The sequence below is a fragment of the Musa acuminata genome, chromosome BXJ3-1, assembly GCF_036884655.1.
Source record: "Musa acuminata AAA Group cultivar baxijiao chromosome BXJ3-1, Cavendish_Baxijiao_AAA, whole genome shotgun sequence".
Classification (NCBI taxonomy): Eukaryota; Viridiplantae; Streptophyta; class Magnoliopsida; order Zingiberales; family Musaceae; genus Musa; species Musa acuminata.
The window spans coordinates 43,957,623-43,977,637 of record NC_088349.1 but is presented as its reverse complement, the minus strand read 5'-3'; the positions used below and the strand labels follow the sequence as shown (position 1 = coordinate 43,977,637).

The 20,015-nt window shown below is 36.4% G+C and overlaps 2 protein-coding genes across 2 annotated transcripts; both read left to right on the top strand.

Moving 5' to 3' along the window:
* The first annotated feature begins 1,294 nt into the window (after positions 1-1,294).
* LOC135628911 (uncharacterized) lies at positions 1,295-8,630 on the top strand. The gene is made up of 7 exons (XM_065135892.1): positions 1,295-1,525; positions 1,623-1,684; positions 1,788-1,871; positions 2,475-2,529; positions 7,274-7,409; positions 8,134-8,184; positions 8,379-8,630. The coding sequence occupies exons 1-7, from the start codon at positions 1,438-1,440 to the stop codon at positions 8,476-8,478; spliced, it is 576 nt and encodes a 191-aa protein (XP_064991964.1). The 5' UTR covers positions 1,295-1,437; the 3' UTR covers positions 8,479-8,630.
* Positions 8,631-14,197: 5,567 nt separating this feature from the next.
* On the top strand, positions 14,198-19,788 carry LOC104000506 (vacuolar-processing enzyme). The gene is made up of 9 exons (XM_009422594.3): positions 14,198-14,419; positions 15,976-16,140; positions 16,217-16,373; positions 16,727-16,812; positions 16,895-17,094; positions 17,773-17,821; positions 17,913-18,128; positions 18,306-18,512; positions 19,343-19,788. Exons 1-9 carry the CDS (start codon positions 14,225-14,227, stop codon positions 19,523-19,525), a joined length of 1,458 nt encoding a protein of 485 aa, XP_009420869.2. The 5' UTR covers positions 14,198-14,224; the 3' UTR covers positions 19,526-19,788.
* Positions 19,789-20,015: the final 227 nt, after the last annotated feature.

The following is a 20,015-nucleotide window of genomic DNA, read 5'->3' as shown; positions in this document are numbered from 1 at the left end:
ATGGATTTCTTGCTATGTTGCAAATGCAGGTGGATGCCATCCAGCAGTGTGGCGGACAGAAGAGTGCTGATGGACAGCGTTTCCGCATGGGTGGTGGTATTTTGTGGAGTATTCACAGAACAAAATCATGGCCAAAGAAAGAGAATTCGAGGTGCAGAAACATCGATGTTTATTCGCTTTATAAGTTAGCTTGCATATCCTTACTGGAGGTTTAAGCCAAATCAAACTGATAGATTGCCTGTTTGGGTTTGGGTTTCTCATGAAGCATCCAATTGGGAATTTCTAGATGAGGGAGGATATTGAATTTATATAATAGTTAGTTGCATTCAGTCCTTATCTAACTTTAAAGTGTATTTGTAATCAAATATTTAAAATATGCAGTTTGGGAGAACATTGACATTTTCAAGTTTTTACCAGTGATATGTTACATGTAATATGAAAAAAATCTTTATATCAGGATTGAAATCAAATAACATTAAATTGGGTTTTAATGATGTGTATCTTTCGATACTATCTAGGTATTGTCTTTAGATCCAAAAAATGTACTGTCAATATATAAGGAGAATTAGACTCTCATTCTCGTCTCTTCTTATCTTTTTATAGGATCACTTAAATTGATAGTTTAGGAAGATTGAGAGAGAAACTTTTCTGCTAGGCTAAATGACATATGTCCTCTATAACATACATCATTTAGTCTCTAGAGATTATGCGAGAGCATAGATATATATCTATTATAAATTATTATGATAAGTTATTATGAAAGTTTCTTCTTAGAATCCTATTATAATATAGACTTCTTATGATGATATGCTACAAGAGGGTGAGATAGTTTAGGAAAGCGGTAGCCAAATCTAATTCTTACTATCGTTTTTACCCGCTAATGTTTTTGGTACATATCTGATAAGAGATCATTTGATCGGTCGATCATTGGTGCGTCCCGTAGGCTCGAGAATTCTTTTGAGGGTAAGAAAGACTTAACGGAGTTACGAGCCCTTGATTTTCATACTCCTCGACTAATGTGAGACTAAATGACCTTATCAATATCGATCCGGACGAAACCGCAAACAGTGATTTTTGATATATCTAAATAGTCTAAATAGTGTTTCAGATTTGAAATATATTAAACAAAATTCATACTTAAATCAGTGACACAGCCTTATCTTTTATTATATTAATAAATGTAACCAATAATAATTCTCATAGATTACTTAAGAGCGGTTTCGTACATATATATATTATATATCTTAATTTTAAGTGGTGGGACGAGTATGCGTGGAGTAAAATTAGGCAGCAGATGAAACGAACTCTTCGGTCTTTTACTTGGTACGAAACATAAGCGTCTTTCCTCGAACGAGGTACGGTCACGCGACCGGTCCGCCTTGCCCATCCCCTCCTCGTCTTCGTGTTGCTCGGCTGCGGAGACCGATCAACGGATCCATGGAGCTAACCGCGAAATGGCGGAAGAAGCATCGTGGAGGAGGCGAAGATGGTATCGAGGACGACTCCCACCCCATCGACTCCCAAGGTCCGAGATTCCTTCGTCTAATTGCGCTCCATTTCCGTAGGCTTCTCCGTCGGGGTATCAAGATCGACTCGTTTCCGGTTTCTCTTTCCTGGTACAGATCAAGAGGAGATGGTTCGATCTTTCGAGAGGGAGCACGCTCGACAGAGTCGTCTGTGGAGGGTTTGTTTCATCTTTTCTAATTCTTCTTCCGGCCCTTCTGGAATCCCGCACCCTCGTTCCCTGTTCCCAAATTACGGTTCGTTTTTGGTTTGGGTTCTCGCAGCGTGTTTTCGCTGGATTTCTCCTCGGCTATACCGCGTTCATGGTCTACTCCATCTTCCAGCAAGCTTGGTATCCATGGGAACTGGTAACGACTAGTTTAATCTTGTTCCGCACGTTAGTATCTTTAAATCATTTTGTCGAGACGAAGAAATTCTCGTATGGTAATTAGCCTGTATAAGGGATATCATATCAGGTTTCGATGCTTAGAAAAAGAGGATGAATTTTCAACACTTAGATTTCAGTTTTTGAAAATTCAGTGTTACTTTTAGCTCAGACAAATGATCATGCGATGTTTAACCGTGTATAGTGTGCTTTGTTTAACCCTCCTCTATGGGTAATAGATTCAGTAGCAATCTTGTTTGTGAGGCATTTCTTGTTCATGTCTTTGGTGAATTTGTCCTAATCTTTCTGGACCTCTGTGAGGCACCCTTTAAATAACTTCTTTGACACAATGAACCTTGTGAATACCACCAAACATCTCAACCTCCGAAATATATTTTTTTCTTGCCCAGCCAACATTTGGAACTATTCAATCAGGTGGTTCTTGTGCTGAACGTTGACGTAACCTTTGCCTTATTTCTGCGTAACTTTACTGGAATAACTTATGCCTCTTGAGTCTGTTTGCACTAGCATGCAGCATTCGATTTTGTTATTCAATTCTTGACAATCCACTTCTGCTTATGAGCAGCGTTTTCATGCTTATTTCATGGAAGAAATGCAAAGCTGGATGACCATATCTGCAGGTTTGTTTTTCTCTGCTTCTTGTTCTTTACTGGCGTTTAATGAATGATCTTAACTTCACAAATGAGTATCATTCATCCGTACACAGTTTCAATTCATTCTAGAATTTTGTCAGGATTAGGGACATCAAAGATACTATTTGATTATTTTGTGCCGTACTAAAATATAAAATATTAAAAGGCAATTATGAAAACAACTATGCCTTTGGATCATAATTTTGAACACTTAGAAAACTACAATATGTAGTAAGAAATATTGACACTAGTGAACAATTTATGGGAGTTCCAATAGAAGATAAATGGGATGAAACTAATTTAGTTGGTATAAATACGTTCAAGAAAGAATTAAAAGAAAAATTTTATAAGACAGTTGCTAGGTCAATCATGCTCTATGGATTTGGATTTTGGTGATAAAAAATTCTGTACAAAGGGTTTGTTGATGTAATACTAAGATGGATGTATGGAGTCACTATGAAAGAGTGATTTTTTTTTTCTTCCATTTTTGAACAATTAGTTGTTACTTTGATAAAGTATAAAATGAGGAACAATCATCCAATGATGGCATTGACATGTTCTAAGAAGACTTATAAAAGTCTTGGCTAGATAAGATGATGCAATTAGGTGAGAGGTACAGGGAGCTCCAAAAATGACCTATAAAAGTCATGGGCAGATAACATGATACATGAAAAGTGGGTGGCTTTGGTTCTTTTTGCTGCACAAACATGCAGACCAACTTGGCCTACAAAAACTAGGGAAAAACACATGAAAACCAAGCGAAACACAAAGCTAAGCAATTGTACAAGAAAACAAAATCGACAAATAGTCCGTTGACAAAGGTGTTGTGGGAGTGCGAGGATCATCCATGACTTGCTCCCTCACTGAATCTGTCGATGCCCTCATTGATGCTTGCTGGCAGGCAATTGGTCATTGCGCAATCTTGCGGATTGACTTGGTCTAAAAAACTAGGGAAAAATACATAAATGCCAAGCAAAAAACAAAGCTAAGCAGCTGTACAAGAAAACAGTTGCCCAAGGCTGTCCAGTGATCGCTCGCCAAAACAAGCTGAAAGGGGCCATAACAACCCCCATTTTCGCGTGTATCGGGTTGAATTCTTCAAGGCGATCGCGTGGTGTAAAATTCAACCATCTCAGATCCCTGTAATCGCATAGGTGGCATAGGACTGGATAAGGCTTCGGTAGAGTGTCATGATCAATTTGGAAAACACGAGCTTGTACACAAATCATGAGTAATCATGCCAAGCGACTTGACTCCCAGTTAAATGGCCATCGCTGGACTTCAGTTGTCTTTTTATTGTTTGACGTCCTTTTATTCTCTTTCCCTTCTAAGATTTTATTGAATTGATTAAGTGTCTCACTTTTGTACGAGACGTCGAGACTTTTTTGTTGCTCGTTTTCGAATATAACCAACATCTTTTTCAGACTATAAAAAGGGGGCTGCACGAGATCTGTGTGAGGTTGCATTTTGGTTGATCTTTGCGAATGACTATTGTAAGGGGGCCTCAAGACTTCGAGTAATTCAAGGTCCATGACATTTAATATCAAAGTTGGCAATCACTTTGGGCAAACAACAAGGTTCGTGCACTAGCCATGACAAAGCACCCTGATGAGTTGAGCAAGACTACACAAGGGGATAATAGCCCTTCACGCTCATAGCGGGCGCCCATGTGTAGACTCATTTATAGGCTGCTAGAGCCATTCAAGAGTAGTGGGCAATTAAAATGGTGATCCAAAAGTTGGCGACTTACCTCGAGTGAAGGATGTGTAGTCTAAACTATTAGCTTTAGGGAAGCATAAGAATAAAAAAGAGAGGCTTACAACGTTGTCCTTTAAGCTAGGATGGAGGAACTCAACCAAAGCCAACGACAATTATTTAGGGTACAAAACTCATACAAAACTCTCAAAAAGCAGTTGAATCTTGGATTGATCGAATGGAATTTCAGGTCGATCGACTGCTAGAAGATGCCATAGAGTCAACACTTTTAAGAAGTCATGGCAGATCTTACAATAAGAATTACGGTACTCACAAGGGCTCTACACATGTGAGGGTCCAATACCTGCGTTTTTGTGCCACAGAACTTGAAGGCACCCAAGCTATATTTCTACGGGAGTGTCAGAGATGCAAAAGAACTTGAGATCTTTTTATTTGATATGATAGTAGTTTGGGGCAACAAGGCCCGATTCATTATGAATGGAGACATGAAGCTTTGGTGGCACCCTCTATGGGAGGAGATCCAACAAGGGTGGTGTCGGATGGGGAATCGTGGGAGAATTTGAAGTGAGAGTTGCAAACTTGGTTCTTGCCCGAGAACACTAAGTCTGTTATGTGATGGAAATTGAGACTTTATCAAACCACTTCTATCCGAGATATTATGTGAAGCAGTTATCAGCATTGTTGCGGGATATACAAGACATGTCAAAGAAGGACTAGTTGTTTAGAAGTCGTGGGCTTAATAAGAATTGCATCTATGGAATGTCACATATAACGATCGTAGAATGACTCATCGACTTTGCTTCCATTGCAAATTTGAGAAGAAGAAACAATCTTTGCAAAATTGACCATCTAGGTGTTCCCGAGGGAAAGAGATTGCTGCTGAACAAAAGTAGATTTATTCACAAGGCCTAATACCAAAGGTAAAGACCCGAAATCCAACGGATGTTTTTTGTGTGGAGGGCCATGCATGGTGAGAGTGTCCTTAGAAGTCGGAACTCACGCTAACAACATCTATCTAGTTATCGAAATCAGACAAATGTAAAGTTGTCGCCCTTAGCTCGAGTAGTTCTGAATCCAACAATAACAATAATGATTTATAAGGACCTCGAATGAGAGCAGTGGATCTATTAAATGCGTAGTGGGGTCAAGTGAGGAGCCAACAAAGCAAAAAAATTGAAAGTCGGGAGGTCACCTATATATGTAGACATTAAGCTTAATAGTGCTATGGTGGACACAAGCGCGCTGCCCATGATTTCATCATCGATCACAAAGCAAAGCGATCAGAGTTTAATTTGGAGAAAAGTGCAAGTCAGATGGAAGCGGTGAACTTGAAAGCCAAGTAGATCTTCGAGTTGGCAAAGGGGTCTTCACCAAAATCGGGACATGGAGCAAAAGCACCAATATGATGACGGTGCCATTGGATGATTTTCAGGTGATTCTCGAGATAGAGTTCATGGACACGACCAAGATGGTATTGACACCATTAAGGAATGGCACCATAACACAGATATCGCATAAGCATAACTGGAGAATTAAAATTTTAAAAAATGAACATAGTTGGGAAGGCGACCTCAAGAATTCAAGGTTGGTGACATGGTGTTTGTAGAGCTCCAACCAATATCTCTCTGATTCTTCATGAGGTAGAAAGTGCACAAAGAACTGATGTGCAACTATAAAGGGCTCTTCCTAGTCAATTGCAGCATAAACAATGTATCTTACAAGTTGCAATGCATCTTACAAACATGCATTGATGAGGGCATCGCCAAATTAAATAAATAGAATGTCACGGATAATTATTGCACACTTGTAACACCTTCATCAACGGATCATTCATCACCTTTGTTTTCATGTTCAATAGCCTTGCTTGTATTTTTGCTTTGTTTTCGAGTGTTTTTCCCTATATCGTTGAATCAAGCAAAAAATGACTAAAACATCCCCATTTTCACGTGTCATGGATTGAATTCTTCAACACAGACATAGGGCATAAGACGTCAGCCATCTCAAACCCTTATAATCACACAAGTGGCACGTGGTTGAATGAGGCTTTGGTATAGTGTAAGTGATCGAGCTTGTACGCAAATCATGCGCAAGCTTGCCAAGCGACTCGGGTTAAGTGACTGTTGCTGGACTTGTGACTATCTTTTTAACTTTTAAAGTCCTATTCTCTTTGCTTTCCAAGTGTTTGCTAAATTGCTTCAGTGATGCACTTTTGTGTGAGATATCGAGACTTGTCTCCCGCCTTTAGAATCTAACCAACTTAAGACTATAGGTCCTTTGGGACTTGTGCATGGTTGCATTTTGGGATGCCTATCGCAATGAGGCCTCATAACTTAGATAATTCCATATGAGTCCGTGACAGTATGATATGACCCTCCATGGGAGACTGGTTCACCATGTTTTTCAGTCCTTCTGGCTCTTTATCAATTTACATGGTTTTCTTATTTTGACTATGCATCTTTGAGATGTAATGAGCAAGGGGACTTACAATGGTGCATAGTAATTTGGGTTTGCCAACATAATTCTTGGCCACTATGTTCTAATCCATAGAAGCAACATGCATCATCTCTTGATAAAAATGGCAAGACTTCTTGTCAGCAGGATCAATTTAATTTGAAAACTTATGGTTAATAATTCATGTTTCCTAGACTTGGTCAACATAGTTTATTAAAGAGGATCAATGTTGTGACATTTACTATAGCTTCGTATGGAGGTGGTCAACCTTTTTCTAAATTATGAATATTTTGGTCCAAATTAGATGTTCATTTAATGCAAAAGAAGCACAAGTATGTCTTGAAACTCATGGATTGCAAAAAACGTGACATTATAAAGTTGTTCTTGTTGATGGCTACCTAAGGGATGAAAGTTTACCTCACTTATGGTAGTAATCTTATAGCTCTTATGGTGTTGCAGAATGTCATCTATATATATTTATATTTTTAAATTGTAAATAAAACTTTGCCAACCATTTACTTGGTATTGATTGCTTTAGTTTTTAGATAATGTGCATATTTTGCAGATTGGGTTGCTGTTCTAGCTTGTTCATTCGGAGTCAGGGGTCTAGCTTCTAGCTCGAAGTCTTCCCAACAATGGTTGTGGTATTCATGCTACGTTGGCTTGCTTCATGCCGTCTTTTGGTTGATTTACATGTTCAGGTATGTATCATCTTTCTGAAGGTGGGGTGATTATCCACACTTTAACTTGGTTTTATGAAGATAAAAGAGAAGTATACTATTGTAATTCAGAAAAAAGAAGTATCACTTTATGATGAGAGGATTTAGATGTGATTGTTCTCCCTTTTTGCATTTAATGTTTTGTACATATCTTTTGCTGACATCCCTTTTTGCATTCTCGTTTCACTTATTTCTGCATCTTTTCTATTGTTTGTTAATTATTCTGGTTTTATTTTGTTAATTAACCACAAAGACATGCTTAATACATCGGCTTGCTTTTTGCCATCTTTTGATAATTTTGTGTTGAGATAAGTATCATCTTTCTGATTGTGGGTGATTTTTTGCACTTATAACTTGGTTTTCACAAGGACAAGAAATTTTCAGAAAAAAGAAGCATCATTCAATGATGATTGATGATTTAGACAATGGAACATTCTCTCTTTCCCTTGAACATTTTTAGAAATATCATTTGCTGATTGATGTCCTTTTCTAGTTATTCTGGTTTCACGTTTGCTTCTTTTCTTTTGTTTGTGAATCAATCACACACAGCTTTGCTGGTGCTTGCATAAGACTCCTTTAGTGTAAGGGAAAATCGAATCAGTTATTGTCTTTGGACAACATACGTTCTAAAACACCCATCTATGACGTTGGTTATCATTCTGATTTCCCATATTCATGTGCTAAAGTTTTTACATCTAAATTGTAGGTTGCCAAAGTTTCGTTGGGATGTACTGTGGCTTCCTTTGGGTCCTTTGAGGTACTAATGTAGTCATATCATTTGTTTCTAAATTCTTTGAGGAATTTATTTGATGAATTCAGATATCACAGGAATATGATAGATAACATAAATGATTAAATGTGCTAATCCACATCACATAGCTACTAATCAAACATCTTTTCAGAGAGCTATATCTAGATTATATTTTAATGTACTTGTTGGAGTCTTTTCAGTGGTGCTGGGATCTGCCTCTATGTGGACCATTTGCTGCATGAGTCACTGGAAGACGTAAAACAGCTTCGGAGCCACATGTATAATTTCAAAGCCCTATAAAGCTAGTGATGACATTTGCTCCATAAGTAACCCGGCCTTGCTATATAATTGTTTTTTTTTTTTCCGAAGAAAACAGTAGCATAGAGCAGTGAAATCTTTGTGATGCCTAGAGAAAAACTTTCAGTTAGATATCATTCTCTAATGCTTCTTTCTGGGACATAGTTTATGTGATGAGATTCATGCAGCACACACTGATATGTTTCTTGATACCTTTAGGAAGCTGGAGTTTAGATGTAGTGTTTGTTTAATATCTTGCCCATCGTATCTGCATGTGTTCATTCCGCAGACGAGAGTTGATTCTTTTTCATCAAGATGAAAAGCTTTTTGATGCTATTTCATGTCGAATAGAACTAATTAGCTTTCAGGAGGGCCATGTATTTTTTGTAGGATTCTTCGTAATTAGAAATTATATATATATATATATATATATATATATATATATATATATATATATATATATATATATATATAACAAATATGGATAAATTATCTGGATTCATACAAGTTTATGCATTCTATGATTTAGCAAACCAATGTGGCTCATTTTGACTAGGTTTTATACATGTTTTTTCATATAGAAATGTAAAGAATTATTAGTTGACAAATCTAAATATGTTTTTATTTTTTCCTCGAAAAGTGAGATTCAAATGCTTATATCACCGGTCTTTAATATCCCTTATAAAATGCCTGCTTCCTTTCGTTACGAGCCACCCATAATCTCGCTGCCGTCCAGATATTAAAAATATCAGATCACATCATACAAATTGGCCTCTATTATTCATAACTGATTATGCTAATAATTTTGATTCAATGTATAAAAAAGCCACGATTATCTACCTTAACATGTGGCATTCTCGAGCTCAATTGAGATTTACTACTTCATTGTTTTTCTTTGAGGATAGGATATAAGTTTTAGAGATATAAATCATATCATGTCTCATCTAAAAATTAGGTTGTGGGATGAAATGATGTTGATAAAAGATTTAAGATGATATCCAACTAGAGGGGCCATCTTCTCTTCAAGCTATACTTATGAAATAGTATTAGGTTTAATAGATGCAACAACTTAACCTACTAACTTAACCTCCCCCACACCTCTCCAACTAGTGTGTCTCATCCACTAACTTAACCTACTAGATGCAAGAATATTAATAGAAAAAACGCTTAGGGCATACATAAGTTGTTATTAATAGAAAAAAATACTTAGGACATACTTAATTTATTATTAATAGAAAAAACACTTGGGACATACACAAGTTGTCATTCTAGAAGTTTGTGTAAGCATAACAACTGTTATATGCTATATGTAATATAGAAAAACTTTTATACTAAGATTGAAATCAAATAATATTATATCAGTTTTACGATGTATACCTTTTGATGTCATCTGAAAAAAATCTCTGTGTGATCTGCAAATACATCGTTTTCAGATCCAAAATCACTTAGATTGATACTTCAAGGAGGTTGAGAAAAAAAACTGTAATATCTCAACTGCGTCCTTCATGAGATGCGCTGTTTAGTCTTTAGAGGTTATGTTTATTTATAGATGAGAACAAAATGTTTAGAATAAGTTATTAGGAAAGTTCCTCCCATCATGGACATCCCCTAATAAATCTTATTATAATATAATTTTTTTTATTGATTATCATCAAAATTTAATTAATTCCATTATATATCTTATCCAATTATAAAGGATCATATAATTTATCAGTCTGGTGATAAAAGGAAACCTTCTTGGAACATTTACCCAGCTGTTCTTTCGTTTACATCTTCGTAGCTCTTTCAGCGGATGCCAAATGATGGTTTTGTAACATAGGTTGCTTGACGAGGCCAATAAGACATCAAACCAATGAAAAGATAAAGACTTTTTGAAAATATTTTGGTGCATGCCTCGGTGATAGCAGCTGAAGCGTGCAAGGGATGTCTATCTAAGAAGAAGAAAGCTCATGTGAAGCGGCACTGTATAATGTCCAATCAATCATATCGATCATTCATGAGCTTCACATCATACCGTTAAGCTTCACTGTATACAGACCGATTGGACATTATGCAGAACTGGACATGAATACTCTCTCTACTATTCATGTCCGGTTCTGTATAACATCCAATCGGTCTCCCTAATAGTAGATAGAGAGAGAGAGTATTCTAAGTCTCTATCATTTGTGTTGGTTGGTTGATGCCTCTCTCGTGTGACCTTGTTATGAGTTCAATAGGCATATAAAGCTTAATAGTTGGTATGCCTTCGCATGATAAGGATTAAATCTAAAAATTAAATGATACAAGACAAAGCAAACACTTTCATCTAAAAATTAGTGGGATGGTCGATAAAGATAACATAGAGATTATTCTCAATAATCCAGAAAGATTTATAGTGAATTTTTACTGTAATTACTTGGGAGATTTTGGAACTCTACTATTATTCTCTTGTGATTGTTGTTTAGATTTCGAGTAAGAGATTTAAAGATTTGTATATTCATTATTTTTATAGTAAATTTTCTCTAACTTACCTCATGATTTTTATCCTTCATATTGGAAGGGTTTTTTATGTAAATCTTAATGTCATATTTGATTGTGATTTTTATTTAATTTCATTATATGTTACGACCTACTTATATTTGTTCGTATGCAAAGTTTTCTTTTTTTTTTCATCATGATCCTCATAATTAAGAGAAAAAATTGATGTTTATTTTTTATTTTTTTTAAAATGTGGTTCCTATCTTATTGGAATTTGTTGACGTTATGAATGACCAAATCCATCTCCATCCACAGTTCCTTCATGCGGTGGTAATGACTATTATTATACACAATGATAGAACTCAAAAAGTTGTTCCCGTGGTATTCACCTAATCAATGTTGTTCTTACTAACTCATTAGCAATGGTGATCGGTGAGACTCGGTGGATCGCATTTTACATTTTGTCTACATAACAGCAACCCTTCATCCCTAAGTTTCTATGGATTTGACAGCAATCAATAATTTGATGTGAGATGTGCCCAAGTTGGTTCACCGTCCAAGGAAGGTCTGAATCATAAACAAGTTGCTCGTTAAAATGTCTGCACCGTTATGGATTGCAGCCTCTTCAGATATAATTCTAAGTAGCAATCAGTAGTTGCGTATACAACACAATATTCCACCTAAAATGTCTAACCCCCCCTCTATCTTATGCTGAAACTTTGTTTCCTCCTCATAATGATCAAAGTTGGGGAGAAAAAATATATATATAATTGGACGTGTGTTCCCTACTTTTGGTTCCATCCGAGTTGAAAAGTTATGGTGAATGAAGCTTTCATCGATATGAGATGTAAAAGGATTGATGTTCTCATCTATTAATTTACAAGGAAACAATCATAACATGAAGCCTATGAGACCTATGCATCCAAATCCCATTCATGTTGAGAAGTGACATAGAAATGTTACGAAAAATTATTCTCTATTCTGTTGAGGAAAATCCTTTCTTCTAATTTGTATAAATAGGAGAGGAATATGTTAATGTATTGAAGCATTTTCATTTTTTCAATAAAACTTTTTTAATAATTATTTTTATCTTCTATTCTTTTCTTTAGATCGAAGAATCGATCGTCGAATTTGACTCATAACTTAATGAGGTTAAGCCTTTTGGAGTATGATAATATCTGATTTAATCTTGATCTATTTCACCCAAACTTAAATAGAAAAATAATTCCATCAATTCATCACATTTATGAGACAATCTATTATGCCTTCAATGGTGCCTAAATCACCACAATGACTGGAGCTGCGTGCGTGCGTGCACTCAATCCGAAAGGACCCCCACGGATTTGGAATCTATCCATAGCACCACATCTAATTGTTTGTTCGATTCGAATCCATGCTTCCACTTCTAGTGAAAAACGTAGCATATAATAAATATACATATATATTTATTTTTGTCAAGAAAATTCATCAATTTTTGCCTGAGGAAAATATTATTCTTTTTAAATTCATCGACGCCATACATAATACTATTTTACGTATTAATGAAACATATTATAGCAGGAATTTATTTACAAGTCTTTAGTTTTTCCTTTTTCATGGGAGGAGAGAGGGAAATAATAAAATTTGAGGTATAAGTAAGATATAAAGTGGGAAGGAAAAAACAGATAAAATGACTTAAAAAAGAAAAAAAGTGTAATTATGCATCGTTTGATCATAATATTGAGATTTATTTCCAGCAAGTTTAGTTTTAGACTCATATTGCTTTATTCATGATTCTAGTGGATAAATTACAACAATACGTAGAACAAAATTTTTTTTCCCTATTAAAACGTGCTTAAAATTTTCTTGGAAAAGTTAATAATCATGAAAAAAAAGAAAATCCATGTGATGGTCATATTCCCATTACTATTCTATTATTCTTGTATCTTATTATGAACTAAAGTTGTTTTCACTATTAGATTATTTGATCCTATTTAATTATGTAAGATATACTATAAATATGATTGAATTCCTTAGAAGATAATTTTGATGAGAGGAACTATCTTAATAACTTATTTTATATCCTTTGCTCTCGCCTATCAATAGACAGGACCTCTACGAGTTAAAAGAGATACATCTTTGAGAAATTAAAGTTTTTCTTTCAATCTCCTTAATCCATCAATCTAAGTGGTCCTGTCAAAAAGAGAGGAAGAGAGGAGAAGGAATGTCTAGTTCTCCTTACAGATTGATATCTCAGATCCGAAGATAGTGCGCTAGTAGATCAAATAATGTTTATTTTTTTGAATAACAATAAAAGGTACGTATCGTCATATTATTATATCTAATTTTATTTGATTTCAATCTTGACATAATTTTTTTTTCGCACTACAGATATGATGCTAACATCAACATCTTTGTACCGTTGATACATATTTTTATTTTCATTTTTGGTTGATGAAGCATGTGGACTTCCCAATGGTTTGTTCTTCCACGGACGAAGGCTTTAGAAGATGACTGAAGTAGGTTATCTAGTCGAAGAAGTTATCACAAGCGACGTTGCTTGTCCACGAAGGCTGTCTCGACCTTCAATTCAGGAATGATGCGTATGACCTTTGTCTTCTCGTTACAGGCAACTCGCTGCCATTAGATCAAACGGGGAACAAAATGCAGCAGCTAGTTGACACATGAGAGACTTGTTGTTACGCCCTATCTTTCTTACTTGGTGTTCAAGTTGGGAGTCGTCTTCTTCCTGCTGCATCGAGTGGATGAACACTGAAGTGAAGTGGCTACTCCATCCATGGTGGCTGAGCTCACAGAATTAGATTATTCCCAACTCGGCATATGAGTTCCACAACATGTCATTTCAGCTCCCCGATACTGTCGTCTTTCTTTTCTTTTTTCTCACTGAATAATGGTTGTGTGTGAAGAAGAAAAGAAAATGTTGACGTTGCCAAAAGATTTGTAATAAACTATATATGCATTCTTGTCATAAATACTTGACACTAAAAAGGTGAAATAAAATAAACGAATAAAATACATGAAATCAGTAGTGTCGTATGTATGATACCTGTGTTTTTTAGTTTATTTTTCTGGGCCCCAGCGGTCTACTTTATTGTCTCGTGGGTCCCACGTCCAATGCTCCGATCAGATCCGATCCCGTCCCGTCCCGTCCCGTCCTGAACCGTTCCGATTAGTCCATCAGGAACAGCACGAACTGCAAAGCACGTGCCACGTACCCGTCTAGGCCTATAAGAACTCCACCACCACCCCCTTGCCGTTCGGTGCGATCCCGCGACCGACCCGAGACGTCACTATGGGCCGATCCCCTGCCGCCTCCCTCCTCCTCCTCCTCCTCCGGCTGCTGCTCGCCCACGCCATCCGCAACCCCATCCGTCTCCCGTCCGATCGCTCCGCCGACCTGCGGATCGGCCGCGACGACGACGCGGTGGGTGCCAAGTGGGCCGTCCTCATCGCCGGATCCCGCGGCTTCTACAACTACCGCCATCAGGTGTATATAGCGCCGCCGCTATTATCCTTCCTCCTCCCTCTCTTCTTTCTTTCTTGTGCTTGGTACCCTACTTCATTTCTTCCTCTTCTTTTCTTTTATTTCTTGCCATATTTCCTTGTTTCCATCTTCGATTTGGTTTGTAGTATTTTTCTTCTTTAATAACGAAGTGGTTTTTACGATGTTAATCACAAAGGTTAACTCTTCCAATTTTCTTTTATATCTGTTTCTTTAATTGCAATTTTTTGTACTTGAATTTAAAGAGGTAACAGATGTATCAATTTTTATTTAGACACCGATTTCGCGATCAAATTTATTACTTTCTCCTAATATTTTTAGATTGATAGGAATATTTGTTGAACAAGTACTTGGGAGTTTGACCGAGTGGTAGTTGACAAGGGGGCGCATGATACGTCTTCCGTTGTAACATGCCGTCATGTTGTTGCTCTCATGTGGTTGCTCACTAATTTATTTGCTTCGTTTTGGTCCCCTCTCGCTTGTCGTTTTCCCTGCAGCATGTTGTAAAAAGCTTCGATCGACTGTTTGAATCCCAAGCCATATCAAAATTTTCTTGTAAATTTCTAAATTCATCGAGGTTTTTTTTTTTTTTTTTGGGAGAATTGGCAACAGGTTGGATGCAGGAATCTTGGATCTATTGCTTGTGCGTGTTAGGTGACAAGGGGAAGAGTAGGTATTGGTTGGAAGTGCTTGGTGTTGGTATTTTCGGCAGTCCTTTTCATTTCCCTTTTGGACTTACTGTATTTGTTGGTTATCGGTCGACCATCAATGGGACTTGTTGTGTGAGAGAGGAAAGGTTCTCCTTGGAAGTACTTGCTAATGTTTGTCCTTTTTTATGAAATCTTTAATATTTGTCAAAGCCCTAAGGCATCCACAACATGTAATTTCTTCATCATTTTATGCCCAAAGATTGGTTTTTATCCTGTAATCTAGTGATTGACTGCCTACATGGTTCTTATGGTTGTCTTCAGCTTTTACTTGCTCATGTTCAAGAAAATTGTCTGTTTCCTGAGTGTCATCACTTGTAATTCCAAACTTCTTTTGCTGCCATATGAGTGACGTAATCCTTTATATTTTTTTCGATCTTTCCTTTTTTTTTTTGGGATCAGATTTACATACCTGGCTTAGAGGTGTACGTAGTTATATGGCAGTTGTACTGGTTTAGTGTTAATTTATTCTTTTTTTTTTTTTCCTATGTGAGCTGCTTTAGGTGACATGAGATTGCATGTTAACTTTTTTCTGCCAGTTAACATACTAAAATAGTTTTCTTGATCATGAAGCCTGAATTAGTGGTGATGATTTTTTTATATTAAAATTTAATGGTCTTTTCTTTTCTTTTCTATTATGCAATTTCACTTTAACTTTGCCCTTGTGACTTTTTGGACCTTGATCGTGGTAGAGAAAGTTGCTTTCCAAAAAGTATTTTTTTAATTCTGAAATTTGAAGAAATTTTTATAGGAAAAACTCATTTCTGTATCTTGGTTCAGTTTTTAGGTTAGTTTGCATGTATTCTAACACTTATCATTAAAAACATGAATCAGGCAGATATTTGTCATGCTTATCAAATTATGAAGAATGGTGGACTGAAAGATGAGAACATTATCATTTTCATGTATGATGACATTGCAAAACATGTGGAAAATCCTAGACCTGGGATCATAATCAATCACCCAGAGGGTGGGGATGTTTATGCTGGAGTTCCAAAGGTTTTCATTCCACCATAGTTTATTTATTGTGTCCGTCATCTGTGATTCTCTGTCTCAGCCTGGGAACGGCTTGCAGGATTATGTAGGAGATGATGTCAATGTGAACAACTTCTTTGCTGTACTCCTTGGAAATAGAACTGCTATAACTGGAGGAAGTGGGAAGGTAGTAGATAGTGGTCCAAATGATCATATCTTCATATTCTACTCTGATCATGGTGGACCTGGAGTTCTTGGTTAGTTGTTTCCACTAGCTATTATCATGCCATTACGAATTTAAATATTACAAGATCTCTATTTTTTTCTTTTTCCCTGCTTGCATGCTCTGAAGGAAACCATATTTTCTGCCTGTCAAGAAGTTTGACTTTTATCAATAGTCAGGCTTTTAATGGCTGTCAAATCCTTGCATCATTTCTAAGCAAAGGTCATCCCTATGCAACTTACGCAGTCTCATTTAACTGGAGGACATCATTAAACAATATCATGGGGAAACAACTATTCAACTTTCCTTGTTATGTATGTTAACAGAAACTGCAATGTTTGAATGCAGACTGATCTTTTATTTTTATCCTGTCCTGAAACTTTACAGGGATGCCCACCTTTCCTTACCTTTATGCTGATGATTTGATTGATGTGTTAAAGAAAAAGCATGCGTCTGGAACTTATAGAAGCATGGTAACATCTATTCACACCACATGGTTGCATAGGATTATCTAGATTGAAAATCTTTTTTTTTTTTTTTGGTTTACTGTTTCAGGTATTTTATCTTGAAGCTTGTGAATCTGGGAGCATTTTTGAGGGTCTTCTCCCTGAAGACATAAATATATATGCAACCACAGCATCAAATGCTTATGAGAGTAGTTGGGGAACTTACTGCCCGGGACAGCACCCTAGCCCTCCCCCAGAGTTCTATACCTGTCTGGGGGATTTGTACAGTGTTGCTTGGATGGAGGACAGGTAAATGACGCATTTCTTCTAAATGAAATTTGGTCCATATTTTTCTATTGTTAGACCATGAATAGTTTGCCTTTGCAAAACAAAAATTCACAACCATTCCTTGTATAATCTTATCTGAAACGTAGAGTTTGATTGACACTTAGAGGGTTATGCCCCCTTGCTTTTCAAGTAAAAAAAAAAATATCATAGAACATTTTTTTCTCGAGATCTAGAAATTATGAATGGTTTTAGTGACATTTATTTGTCAATATATTGACAATCTTTTTTATTTTTTTTCGAAATTAATACTTTGTAGTTGATATCTTTCTGTAGATATATGCTTCTTTTAGTAGTATTGAGCATGAAGCTTTTTCATCTTTGTCTTTTCTCCATTTGACATTAACACAAATCACTTTCATTGTGGCAGTAATGTGAATTAAAGGAAAACTGTGGTTGTAGTACATACTTAAGAAACATGATTGTGATAGGAGCTAACAAAGATGTAACATTTAGTCATGTTGTAACCAATATCGAACAGAGGAATGATCCGTATTTTGTCCATGTTTAATATAGATTCTTTTGAATTAAAGAAGAAATTTTGGTTTGGTTTGATTTGATTAATACAGCTTTCTTATCTCTTGCATTATTTTGGTTGTCTATCATAAGTCCTAAGCTAACCGGTGCTTTTGCATGTAACAGTGATAAACACAATTTGAGGACTGAAACATTGAAGCAGCAGTATCAGCTGGTGAGCACTTGAGATTATGGTTTCCTTATTTCTTGCCACCTGTTTAAATGACCATTTGGGTCTAATAAACTCATTCTATTGGTGTTTTTAGGTAAAGACCAGAACTGCTGTTAACGATACGTATTTGTTTGGTTCACATGTCATGGAATATGGGGAACTCGAACTCAACATGCAAAACCTTTTCTTGTATGTGGGTTCAAATTCTGCCAATGAAAATGCCACTTTCATTGATGATAACTCATTATCATCATTTTCTAACGCTGCTGTTAATCAACGGGATGCAGATTTAATCTACTTCTGGCATAAGGTTGGCATCTTCCTTACTCTGTAGTTTGCTTTGCTTGTTCTGTTCATTCTTCTCATGCTTTCTGATCCCTAAATGCAGTACATGGTTCTGGCATTACCTAGTGCAACTTTGTGTTTTTACTTCTTTCAATTGCTTCATCTGTTGTTTCAGACTGACACTTTACCTTTCTTATTGAAGTATCAAAAGGCACATGAAGGCTCTTCTCATAAACGTAATGCTCAGAAGGAACTTCTCGAAGTAATATCACATCGGTTGCATGTAGACAATAGTATAGAATTCATCGGGAAGTTGTTGTTCGGTTCTAAGCAGGGGTCAGAAGTGCTGAAAACTGTTCGCCCTGCAGGCCAGCCTTTAGTGGATGATTGGTCCTGCCTCAAATCGATGGTGAGTATATTGATCAACATGATTTTTAACAATTTCAAAATTGTCTTCTGTTAGCATGCCTATGAGTCCTTCCCAAGCAGTATCTTATGCTTCACCTTTGATGGCAGACAACTTGGCCTGTCATTGTTGCATAGGATGCTAACAACCAGGGAATTTCCAAACACTATCATATCTTGATGGGGATTCTCATTAATGTTAAACTAACTGTAACTGTATGGGCGCCTTTAAGCATGTTCCTTTCGACTTAATACAAGAAAAAAGACCCTTAAGGATGTAATTATGGATGAACAGAATGAATTATGAATGTAATTATGGCTATTTAAGGCAGTCACAAATCAAGATTGAAATACCAATTTTGGTTTCTGGCTCATGTTTGCCATGATAACAAGATGGGATTGTGAAACATGTCCTAGTTGGTTTGTGGCTGCTTTTGTAGCAATACCTTTCTATCATATTGATGTTTCAGTAGCCTGTGATCACATGATCTTGTCATCATGCAATTGAGTCTATTTTCAAGCATTTTCTTGTCGGTACCAATTTGGTTGGACATGGCACAATTTTTTATCTAAGTGAAGACTTCTGCTTTATAATTTATTGGCGAATAAATAGGTGTATTATTTCCAGTTCTATTGGATAAAAATATATGAAGGTACAATCTACAGATCCATGATTTGCAAGACCAGTTGTACTCAATTTCATTCTTGAGGAACTTCAACAACGAAACTTGTGTTAGATAACCTATAACCTATGGAATATGTGGGAAATTCTTTGGTTTTTGTTCCTTTGAATTTTATAAAGCTGTGATGTCTTTTTTTTTTTTCTCTTTCCAGGTGAGGACTTTTGAAGCACGCTGTGGATCTCTATCTCAGTATGGGATGAAACATATGCGGTCTCTAGCAAACATCTGCAATGCGGGTATCAGCAAGGAGATGATGGCTGAGGTTTCTGCTGAAGCTTGCATTAGCATTCCTGCCGGTCAGTGGAGTTCTCTCCAGAAGGGATTCAGTGCCTGAGGTGACAATGAAAGACGGCTAGTAGTATGTTACTGATTGTGCATAGTATACAATGAAGTTGCTTGGATATCTTCTCCTGCAATGTGAATATATTGCTGAAAGGCTGGAGAAATTTGCATCCGTTTGTGTCACTTAGTCCATGGATTATTGTAGAAAATTCGTGCCTGATACTTGAGGCTAAGGCTGAGCTCATGAGTGGCTCTTTGTTAGAAGTCTGTGTTATCGTTGGGCATCCATAATGAGCTATTGTGCAATTAAACTGCTGTTTCCTTGTGTCCTATGCATATGGGGGTGAAAGTGAAGACGTGACCAAAAATTCTGGCTTGTATATAATTAAATATACAAGTATATGAATTGTACTACAATTATATTTAACAATTATATACAATTATATACTGGCTTGTATATAATTGTAGTACAAGTATATAATTAAATAAAATGTTATTTTATATGAAATTCTGAATTGTCATCGGTATGTTCAATTTGTTAC